General features: G+C 42.9%; 1 protein-coding gene across 1 annotated transcript; it reads left to right on the top strand.

The window, feature by feature from the left end:
- Positions 1-293: 293 nt before the first annotated feature.
- TEX29 (testis expressed 29) lies at positions 294-11093 on the top strand. Its single transcript, XM_015587328.1, has 5 exons — positions 294-351; positions 1845-1955; positions 8912-8981; positions 9824-9987; positions 11053-11093. The coding sequence occupies exons 1-5, from the start codon at positions 294-296 to the stop codon at positions 11091-11093; spliced, it is 444 nt and encodes a 147-aa protein (XP_015442814.1).
- The last annotated feature ends 433 nt before the right edge of the window (positions 11094-11526 follow it).

Raw genomic sequence — 11526 nt, 5'->3', positions numbered from 1 at the left:
AGAATGAGGCCCTGCCACTGGCTCCACACTCCACTGGCCAGGAGCAGCTGGAGGGAGGAGGTGGCCAGCTTCTTGTTTGATTCAAAGTTGTCCACTTGGAGCGTGACTGGGCGACGCGTGGCTGGGGCACTCAGCCGGGGTTATGATTGATAGGTGAGACCTGGTCTGGCCGTCAGCCTGGCCTCCATTCCTGGCACTAACTGTGGCTGCAGACCACTCTTGAGGTCCCACCCGTGCTAACTGCTCTCTCTCCTAGGTTCCCTTGACCCCTCGGCTGTCTTTCAATTGCTACAATGAGATATGAGCCAGAATTCAAAAAGTCCCCCTCGCATCTCCTGAAGAAATTTGCAGGTAATGAGAAAAGACCACTGGAGGGGCCTGGTTCAACCCAAGGCATTGACAGTTACTCTCCAGGTTTAGAAGGGAAGACAAAGAAATTTATTTTTTAAAATAACGTAGGAAAATACTGTAAGGTCTTCATTTTCTTAAGATTTCATTGGAAAAACTCCTGAACCTGAGGCGCAAAACATACACTTCAGCTACTTCATAGTTTTTATTGCAGGAATAATTTTTTTTGTTTTTAAGAAGAAATGTTTCTCAACAGTAAAGTTCACTTTCCCCCACCCCTATCCTGGGCTCTCAGGATGTGAAGTCGGACGCTGTATGCGGGCGTTGAAGGAGACGCTATGTAAATGTTTAGTGTGTGTATATAGTGTGATTGCAGTCGCTTAAAACCACCCAGAGAAAAATTCTAGATGTGTGAGTCCATTGGGGATTGGGTGCACATTTGTATATGCGACTTGAATTTTTTTCCTCAACTGACCTTTTATTTATGCATGACTTTAGTAATAAACAAAAGATAAGAAAATAAAAGGAAAAGAAGAGAAATCTCTTTTTTCTTTTTGTTTGTTTGTTTGGCTTGGAACAGGGGCTGACTAGGGCGGTTCCCGGGCTGGCCAGGGATAGAGATGTGAGAGACTCTTTTGTGTGGACACTTTATAAAGAAATGCAGGAGATACTGCCAGAGAAGAGGCGTAAGAAGGCAGGGGAGGCCCGCGGGTCTCATATGCGGTGGTGGGAAACCAGCTGCTGGTCCAAAATGTTCCATTAAGGCGCCGCTTAATGAATTATTTCCTGCCCATGCTGTTTGCTGAAATAAACACCCACCAGCTGTGCGGTCTTAGGTCAACTAGATCTTTCTGGATGAGGTAGCGGAGCCTGAGCAACTCCTGGGGGCAGGTGTTGCTTGCTGCCAATTAGGGGAATCACATGTCCTTATTGCTAAAAGTATGTTAAGTGCTTCGTAGCTGAGCTGTGCTGAGATGGTCACTTGCTGCCTCTTACAGTGTATCACACATTCGTTATTCCTCCCTTTTTTTTTTGATCGAAACTGGCATTAAACTTTGTCTTTTTGATTTAATTTTTAAATTCTGAAATCGTCCTCAGCCTATGTTGATAATTTTAATTCACTGTCTGCTTAAATGTGAATTAATTACACGTTATAACCTGAACTCCCAAATACCCATTGTGCTAGATCTTTGTTTCCCAGTTTCTTTGTAGAGCACCCAGCCTGGTGAGTGCTCCGCTGAGATGTATTATCTCCTTCATCATTAGAGGACCCTGTGTTATTCTGTGTAATTAACTTGACATCATTGTGTTCAGAAAACTAATTCATTCCAGATCTTAGTTTCAAAGTGAGATTTATATGATGCATAATTAGAAACATAACAAAACCCACAACACAAACCCAGAAGTTTCCCCTCCAAGTCCCGGGTTCTATAGAATTACCAGCGCGTGGCTGTGTTCTCGGCGATAACCGCTTTGTGTGTGTCTGTGCTTGGCAGTGTGCGACATTCCTCTGTACGACATATGTGACTACAACGTCACCAGAGATCGCTGCAAGGAGCTCGGGTGCTGCTTTTACAAAGGTGTCTGCTACGAGAAAGCAGTTCCCTGTAAGTATGGAGGCCACACCTGCCCTGTGCATGCAGAGCCACGGAGGCCCAGGAGTGGCCTGTCTCGTCCCTCTGTCCCTCTGGTGTTCTGGACATGCCTCTCGCATTGTTCCTGGTCTCTCTGCAGTAGAGGAGCAGAGGAATTTGAGGGGACATGTGACTGAGGCTTGGGCCACCAGAGAAATCCCACTCCCAGATAGGGTAAACATGCTATTGAAGAGGACTGACTGAGACCCCTCCTTCTTGTAAGACTTGGGTCATTCTTGGGGGTGCGGAAGGCTGGATTTGGGGGCGTAGTACTACTACAAGAACAGCTGGTTCAGCTCAGGGCTTGCTGCCAGCTGTGCCCAAGGTAAAACCTGACCAGGGCGGGGAGCTGGAGAGTGCAGCTGGGACCATGAGGATGACTGAGGACAAGGCCCCTAGTGGGAGTGGGTCGGCAGGGATGTGTCTGGCGGGGGACTCCATAGGCTCATCACGATCAGAATGAAAACACAGATCTGACTCTAAGATCACTCCAGTCTGGGATGTACCTAGGGAGGCAGTACCAGCAGGAAATCTGGGATGGGGAGGCTGTGGGAGCTGAGAGAGAGTTGTCACCCTCAAAATGGGGCCTGCTTCTCTGTCAGGCAGCCAAGGGAGGCACTTGGAGAGAAAGTGTCCAGAGGTAAGAGAAGGGTGTAAGCTAGGGTGCTTAGCCCTGAAGGGATGTTCTGAGTACACTTTCTGGATATTTTCTCCCATTTTGGAGCTTTGGCCTTCTGTGCCTCTGGAATTTTCTCAATATTTTCAAACCTCAAAAAATTTAACTTGACGGTTGATGTGTTTTCTTGCCGTTTGTGGCCCTTTTAGAAATCAGGGTGAATGGGCTCCGGGACTGTTTAGGAAGGGATAAACAAGTCTGTGGGCCAGGGTGGCCTACACGAGACCTCACCAAAGAGGAGGAAAGTGCCCGCAGATACGAAAGGCTGACCGCTGGCTGGGGCCACTCAACAGCTCTGATACTATGGAAAAATATGTCTTGGGCCCTCCCTGTCCCAGGTTACTCTCCTTCTGTCCTCACCACCCACAGTGGACAAAAGGGGCACTTATGTTCTGGGACCTGGGAGCATTTCTTTCTCCTCCCTCCCTCCTTCCTTCCTTCCTACCCTCTCTCCCTCCCTCCCTTCCAGTTTGGCAGAGCCCCTCAGTAGCACTGAACCTGCCTTCTCATTCCTGGACACGGTGAGGCCTAGGAAGTCAGAAATATTACTGATTGATGAATGTTACCAATTGTTGGCTCACTGGGGCCACCTGATCCCACAGACTCAAAACCCTAAGCCAGCTCCTTCAAGAAGTAAGTGATATTCTGGGCAAAATGATTCAAGAAGCTGAACTCTTGTCAGGATCCTAGTTCACCCAAAGGGAGAATGTCTGTCTAGTTTTATGGTGAAAATTTGGCACTTCGGGCAAAAGAAGAGGAAGTTTGGCTTCTCAAAAGGTGGCAGACAAGAAGTTATAATGAATGCCATTAATAGTGGGGGAGATTTTATGATGATAATTTCTTCTTTAGATCTTGAATTAAAAGACTTGGGACCAGATCTCCTTACTTGTCCCACCCTCCAACTCTGGGAGACCCCAACATCCCTACTATCCCACACCTTCCCCTGGACCTGCAGATAAATACACCTGGAAGTTATCTCTTTGTTGGTTATTATTTTTATTGAGATAAAAATCTCATATCATAACATTTACCCTTTTAAACTGTATAATTCACAGGCTTTTAGTATATTTACAAAGTTGTACAACCATCATTCCTATAAGTTTCAAAACATTTTTATTATTCCAAAAAGAAATCCTGTACCATTCTCTTCTCCCTCTGGCCCCTGGCAACCACTGATCTTTCTCTATGGGTTTACCTAGTCTAGACATGTCATATCAATGCAATTATACAATATGTGGCCTTTTGTGTCTGGCTTCTTTCACTTGCATAAGTTCTCAAGGTTCATCTGTGCTATAGCATTGTCAGCACTTCATTCCTTTTAATGGCTGAATAATATTCTGTTGTATGGATATGCCACCTTTGGTTTATCCATTTATCAGGTGATGGAAAATTAGATTGTTTCCACTTTTTAGCCATTACGAATAATGCTACTATGAACATACGTGTACAAATTTTCATGAACATATGTTTTCAATTCTTTCGAGTATTTACCTGAGTGGATTTGCTAGATCATATAGTAATTCTATTTAAAAATTTTCAAGAAACTGCCAAACTATTTTCCAAAGTGGCTGCACCATTTTACAGTCTGACCAGCAGTGTACGAGGGTTCTAATTTCTCCACATCCTCACCAACCCTTGTTGTTGTCTTTTTAAAATTTATATCCATCATAATAGGATGAAGTTGTATCTCTTGGTTTTGGCTTGTATCTATCTCCCTAATGAGTAATGACGTTGAGCAGTGCTGCATGTGCTTATTGGCTATTTGTATATCTTCGCTGGAGAAAAGTCTGTTAGAATCCCTTGCCCAGTTTTTAATTGGGTTAATTGTCTTTATTGTGTAGTTGTAAGAACTCTAAATATTCTGGAGAGTAGACTCTTTTCAGAGATATGATTTGCAACTATTTTCTCCCAAACCGTTGGTTGTCTTTTCATTTTCTTGATAAGTGTCCTTTGAAACACGAAAGTTTTTAGTTTTCATGATGTCCAGTTTATCTGTTTGTTCTTTGGTTGCTTGTGCTTTTGGTGTTATATCGAGGAACCATTGCCTAGTCCAAGGTCACAAAGATTTACATCTATGTTCTTTTTAGAGTTTTATGGTTTTAGCTCATAATTTTAGGTCTTTCGTCCCTTTTAAGCTGATTTTATATATGATATGAAGCAGGGATCCAACTACAACCTTTTATGTGTAGATACCCAGGTATCCCAGCATCATTTGTTGAAAAGACTATTCTTTTTTTTGTTGTTGAATTGTCTTGGCATCCTTTTTGAAAATTAAGTGCCCATAAACGTGAGGTTTATTTCTGAACTCTCACACCACTTTGATTACTATGGCTTTATAATAATTGTTGAAATTGAGAACTGTGAGTTCTTCAGTTTTGTTCTTTTTCAAGATTGTTTTGATTATTATGGGCCTTTGCATTTCCATATGAATTTTAGGATCAGTTTTCCAATCTCTACAAAAAGCCATTTGGTATAGTTCGTGTTGGGGATTTTGTTGAATCTGTGGGGAGAGGTATTGCCATCTTAATATTAAGTATTCCGATCTATGAACAGGGAATGTCTTTCCATTCTTTTAGGTCTTTAATTTCTTTCAATTACATTTTGTAGTTTCAGGCTTGCATTTTTTAAATTAAATTTATTCCTAAGTATTTATTCTTTCTGATGTTATTGTGAATGGATTTGTCTTGTTAATTTCATTTTCAGATTGTATATGGAATCCTAGGTATCCACAAGAGAGATGAAAGGTTGCTAGTATATAAAAATACAATTGACTTTCATATGTTGGTATGGCATCCTGCAGCCTTCTTGGACTCATTTATTAATTTTACTTATCCTTTTTACTTTATTACTTAGGATTTTCTACATACAAAATCATGTCATCTGCATATAGAGATAGTTTTACTTCTTCCTTTCTAATCTAGATGATATGTCATTTTCTTACCTAGTTGCCCTGGCTAGAGTATCCAATACAGTGGTGAATAGAAGCAGTGAGAGTAGACATCCTCATCTTATTCCTGATCTTAGGGTATGGGGTCCCAACCCCTGGGCAGTGGACCAGTATGAGTCTGTGGCCTGTCAGGAACCAGGCTGCACAGCAGGAGGTGAGTAGTGGGCAAGTGAGCTAAGCTTAATCTGTATTTGCAGTCGCTCTCCAGTGCTAGCTTCAGCTCTACCTCAGATCATCAGACAATAGATTCTCATAGGAGCACTAGTCCCTGATGCCAAAAAGGTTGGGGACCACTGTCTTACGGGGAAGTTTTCAATGTTTTACCATTAAGTATGATGATAGCTATGGCTTTTACTAGATGTCATTTATCAGGCTGAGAAAGTTCCCTTTTCTTTCTGGTTTTTGAATGTTTTTTATCATGAAAGTATGTTGGATTTTGTGAAATTATTACTCATGTGGATTTGTTATTGTCTAGTGTCCTTTTCTTTTATTCTGAAGGACTCTTTTTAGTATTTTTGCTGCTGTCATCATGAAAGTTAATTCTGGGTTTTAATGAACTTCCAGTTCAGTTGTACACAATCAGGTAGTGAGAGTTGCAACAAGGCATAGTGCTTTGTCCTTAAAGGAGATCATTAACCTCCATCTGTCTTATCATAAAACCTACAACCTTAGCCAGAATCTTACTGGAGAGATCTTTTTGAGTCCCAGGTCTTCCAATATTAAATGGCCTATCATGTTGCTGCATTTCAGTAGCTCATTCTTTGGAGTACGGCTGAGCTGGGTTCATGGCAGTGGGTGGTGATTTGGCCATAACATGCTGTTTTTTGCACTTGTCATCTTTTTGTTGCTATTTTGTGGTATTGGTGGTTCGATACACATGTCTCACTATTTGGAGAGCAGCAGATGGTTACAATTTAGCTCGCTTCATTTCCATTACAGAGTTTTGCTTCTTAGAGGACTTTCCTGTCCTAGGCGCTTATGCAACTTAGTTTTTCTGAGACTTTTACCATTTGGGGGCTCCTAAAAGCAGGAAACATTCAAACTCAAAAAAGATTGTTCTTTCAATCTTCTACATATAAAGATGTAGAAGACATTCAGTTCCCAAGTCAAGTCACAGAACTAGTCCAGCATTTGGCAATCAAATATTCCAATTTTCTCATATCCCAGTGAAATGGAGACTCAACAGCATGAAACAGTTTAATAGATCATTCAAGGAAGATTGCAGCTAGCAAGGGAATACAAATCCAAACTGCATTTTTTCCCCTTCTCATCTGTGCCATCCCCTGAGCATTTTCTCATCAGAATGGAGTTGGTCATTTTGTCAATGTTAATATAAGTAACAAACATTGTACTTATATTTAACAAACATTAAATTAGTATAAACGCCTTATGCCTGTCATTCATTTGAAAAATGAGGTTTATTCTTTATAGCACCTTAACTTTTTGGTGTCTTTAAGGACTCCTTCCCTCCACCTGCCCCCAAAACCCCAAAACTCTCAAGATTTTTTCTTTTACTTGAAGAGGGCCCACTGTTTCGCAAGCGGGTATGTCATTTTTGCACGGAGGCAACTATTAATCCTCTTTCCATCCTTTCAATTTTAATAAATGAATTGTGTGGGCTAGGCTTTTTCTTAACTTCTGACTTCTTTCAAGCTTGAGAGGTTGGACCATCTGTGGGAAGAGTCTGGGCAGCAAGCCCTGCATTTGGGTTCTTACTGTGCCCTCAAATTATTTTTCATTTCTTTGACATCTTTCTCATTCAAGACAGCGAATGAACCTTTGTGCTGTGTAAGTTGTAGTATTCAGTGACAGGGTATTATGAGTTCTTTGTGCACATAATTCCATGTTATGAAAACCTTTCACCAACTTCTTAAATTGGCTGGTTTGAAGCGCACATTGTGTTATGGCATAATCTGTATTATTAAGAATATGAACTTGGGGAATTAGCATTAGATCTTTGAGAAAGAATTGGGAATTCAAAGAGAATGACTTGCCTTCATTCTTCAGTCTTGACTTAGGGTACATTACGTAACATGTCATTTCTTATGAGTGTTTGACTTCAGTTACTTCACGGGACTTGCTGAGATGATTTCAAACTTTTGTTTAACTATATTTGGGGGAAATTTTCCCAAGATAGTCCTTAAAGAAAACAATGCTTTCTTCAATTGCTGCTATTTCTGAGTGATCAATCATTAAATATGGTTTATGATAAACGAAACATATTGTTTATAACAAAGAGTATGCTGGCCAGATACCATACAGAGAAAAATCACAGAAGTTCAGTCACTATCTCCAGGAACTTACATTCAGGACCAAAAATACTCACACATATAAAGAAAGGTATAGAAGAGATGCTGACAACTGGATACTAAAATGTTGTCTAAATATGGTTCTCTCTCTAACAGGACTTTACTCGCATGTAGATTCTGAATTAATTTCATTAACTAAGATACAAGATCACCAAAGGAATGCACAGTCCCTGGAATTCAAGAATTTGAGGTTTACCGTCTTGTCTTTTAAAAGCTCCTAATTCACTCCTTCAAATAGAATAAAGTGTTCATTTCACTTTAACATCATTTAAAGTGTACTTTCTCAAGCCCTATGCTACATCCTCTAGGAGAAGACTCAAGGAGGTGAGCCATGCGTAGCTCCTCTTCCCCAGGAGTGGAGAGGGGCTGAGATTTTAAACCAACTGGTGCACCTCCACAGGAGAAGCTGGGAATAGAGGCTGCCCCCTAAGAGTCATCTTGTAGGCTCTGGCTCTTCTGTTGGGGCTAGGTTTAGAGAAGATGTGAGCAATTGGTAACAGTGGAAGCTCCTTGTTAATACAGAAAAACTCAGTCAATACAAATTGAGATCAGACCAATGAATTTGTCTATCATCAAGAAGGCATTTTTCTTATATTCATTTTAGGAATAACTGACCTGAGTACTGAGGGACCATTTTCAGGGAATGGGGCAGGGTGAGGTGCCCAGATCGAAGGAGGCCCAGTGCTGCCGTTTCCTGGAGAACTGAGGAGGGAGCCCTCCCTGCACTGCTACACTCCGTGGACAGTCCTCAGGTGTAGCCTGGGCAGCCACTGGCTACTGCCTTGAGTGCCTTCCCTCCATCGTCTGTGGGTGACTTAGATCCCAGGGAAGTGTTTCCAGGAGGGAAGTGGTTGTGGAGAGGCTGGTGCTCAGGGATGAGCTAAGCCCCAGAAGGGCGCAGGGACATGGTGGAGGGCTGCAGCCCCGCTCGGGGGCAGGACTGCCTTTTTGTAATGAACTTGCGTCCAAATGACGATAAACAAAAATTGTTTTTCAGCTTATGTGCAGGTGTTTTCTGCCTTGATCGTGATCATCGCCGGGGCCTTTGTTATCACCATTATTTACAGGTCAGCCATTTCGTTCTTTCATACTCACATTCGGAACTTTGAAGGGAGGGGAATGGCTCAGTGCTGTCGGGATGCCTGCCACAGACGTGAGCCGGCTTGCCCTGGAGGATCCAGCTGGTCTCCCAGAGCTTAATAACAACACCAGCCAGCATTTAATGAGCACCTAATATTGTCAGTGTTCTGCTCATCGCATTTCGCTCCACGGCCCTCCCACAGCCAGCAAGCTAGGGCTCCTACCCCAGCTGTGCCTGCAGAGCCCTGGCTGACGTTCCCGGTCCAGGCTGACCATGTCCCTCCATCCTGTGACAGAGTCATGTCGTGGACGTGTTCTCAGACATGAGCCTCCTCTTGTTTTAATGTTGAAGACACGCATACCCAGCGAGGCCCCTGCAGCTGGTTGCTGCTCACGGGCAGGACTGGAATGCAGTATTCTTAACTCAGGGGTCTTCCACCCAAAACCTCTCCCTGTGACATGAATAAAAGCCACTGAGATTAGTTGAATCACTTGGTCTAGCAACGAGAAAAACCATCTTCCTACTCTGAGCAGTGCTAGGTGGCATCTTGAGTGACTGACTGGCTGTAACCTGCACACAGTATACACCTTCCCCACTCCTGTTTTTGTTCTGGGAAGTCTAGATGCCATATATAGATCATCTGTTAGTGGCATGTGTAAGAAATTCAAACAGGAACTATTAAGGCAAAGCATTTACCTTGACCGATTTTATACATCCACGATCATGAACCGTATGTTTTTAGCGGGGACATCCTGGTGGAGGATTTGATGGCCCGCAGTTTCCCATGTTTAATTTCTCTGACTGTGATGAAAACTCTCTTCCCCTCAGAGTTGTTCAAGAGAGTAGGAGAGAAAAGGGAGTTGCTACAGAAACGTCTTTGTCATCCAAGTCCATCGAAAAAGTGGAGGCTTCCTCCTCCCATGAGAAGACAGCGTCGAAGGCAACAACTGCTGGGACATCGCAGAAGAGTGGTGGCATAGAAACGGGAGAGGGTGAGACGGAGGGGTTGGCTCGGCCTTAGCGCACAGGGCACAGCTTCATTCCCTTGGGAGATCTCATCTGTGAAGGACACTCAGTACCTAGCTATACTGGCCCTTCAACAAAGGTTATGCTTGTTTTTGTTTTTGTTTTTGTTTTTGGACAATATTCTAACATATCTTTCCTGACTCGGGGGGTCTGGTTTGTAAGGTGGATTCTGCCCGCAGCATGGGTTTCCTGCAAGGCACATTTCCTTCCACAAATATCATCTCCTACCTTTTCCTCTCCCTCTCTTTGCCTCTTGTCATCCCACCCTCTCTAGCTGGGCCAGCTGCAGGGTGGGCAGTGGGTATAAGTGTAAGGGGCAGTCAGTGGTGGTGCTAGGGCATATCTGTGACCCTTGCTGATTTAATCAAGGTGCTCCCTGTTGTGGCTCCCTGATAGTCTGGTGGTCATGATTAAAGAGACATGAACAACAGCCAAGTCTTCCAATGCCTCTGGTTTTCAGAAAGCAAAGTTTTTTGTATGTTATTAATTCTCTTAGGAAGCCTTAGCAGCTGCTTGCTGCTTTTTAAAGTCAGCAACTTGCCAGGTAGAGAAAGAAACATCCCAAATGATCAGCTAAATCTTAGGTGATGTTTGCATGGGAACACTATCTAGGTCTCTTATTATCCATTAGTCACAAAGACTTGGTTTTCTGGTGCAATTGGGAAAAGAAGGAAGCAGGGGGAAGCAGTATGCCTAAACGTCTCTTAGGATCCGGATGCTCGCCTTTAACCGAGGCTGTGTCTGTGCGACGATCCTTTCTCGCAGGGCGTGACATCTACCTTCTCGGTGCTTTCTGCAGAGTAAGGACATGAGAGGTGGACACCCTTCTCCCCACAGGAAGCTGTTTCTCTCTCAGGAATGAATGCAGAGACAGAGCAGCACAGGCACACCTACTAAACTTGTTTTCGAGTAAATCATGGCCCATCGTATGCCACGTAGATGTGTTCACAGATCTTGATGAAATTTCCTTGGCCTTGCTGAACATTCCATTAAAAAAAAAAACCAAATGTGTATTTTTGTTTTAAATTCAGCGACAGTGACAATAACGGATGATGAAGAAGATGAGGATTAAAATGCATGATGAAGAAAATGTGAAGATTGGCAGAGATATCCAAATGAAATGGTGCAGCTGGTGAACCACTGTTAAAAATGTGTGATGGAATGACCACCCAATGAGAAAAAAAATAAAGGTATTTTAAATGCTTCTTGTTTCATGTTATCTTATTCAATGCTATATTTTTTTTTATCTTAGAAGAGAGAAAGCCTTCGGAGTGAGAACATTAACTAGAAGCTTTGATTTTTCAATGGCATTTTTTGTTATTGATAACTGAAATCAAGGCAGATTACAGCATTGAGATAGGTGGTGTCACCTAGGCCCCCCATCTAGGCTGCACTTTCACAGGGTGGGACTGTCTTTCAGGTTCACAGGAAATTCAGGAATTGCCCACCAGTAAGCTGTGGTAATGAGAGGAACAGCCCCTTGGTCTGGGAGAATCATTTTTTGT

The sequence above is a fragment of the Pteropus alecto genome, unplaced genomic scaffold (genome assembly GCF_000325575.1).
Source record: "Pteropus alecto unplaced genomic scaffold, ASM32557v1 scaffold13, whole genome shotgun sequence".
NCBI lineage: Eukaryota > Metazoa > Chordata > Mammalia > Chiroptera > Pteropodidae > Pteropus > Pteropus alecto.
The sequence above is the reverse complement of the archived record's forward strand: the minus strand, read 5'-3'. Positions and strand labels throughout refer to the sequence as shown.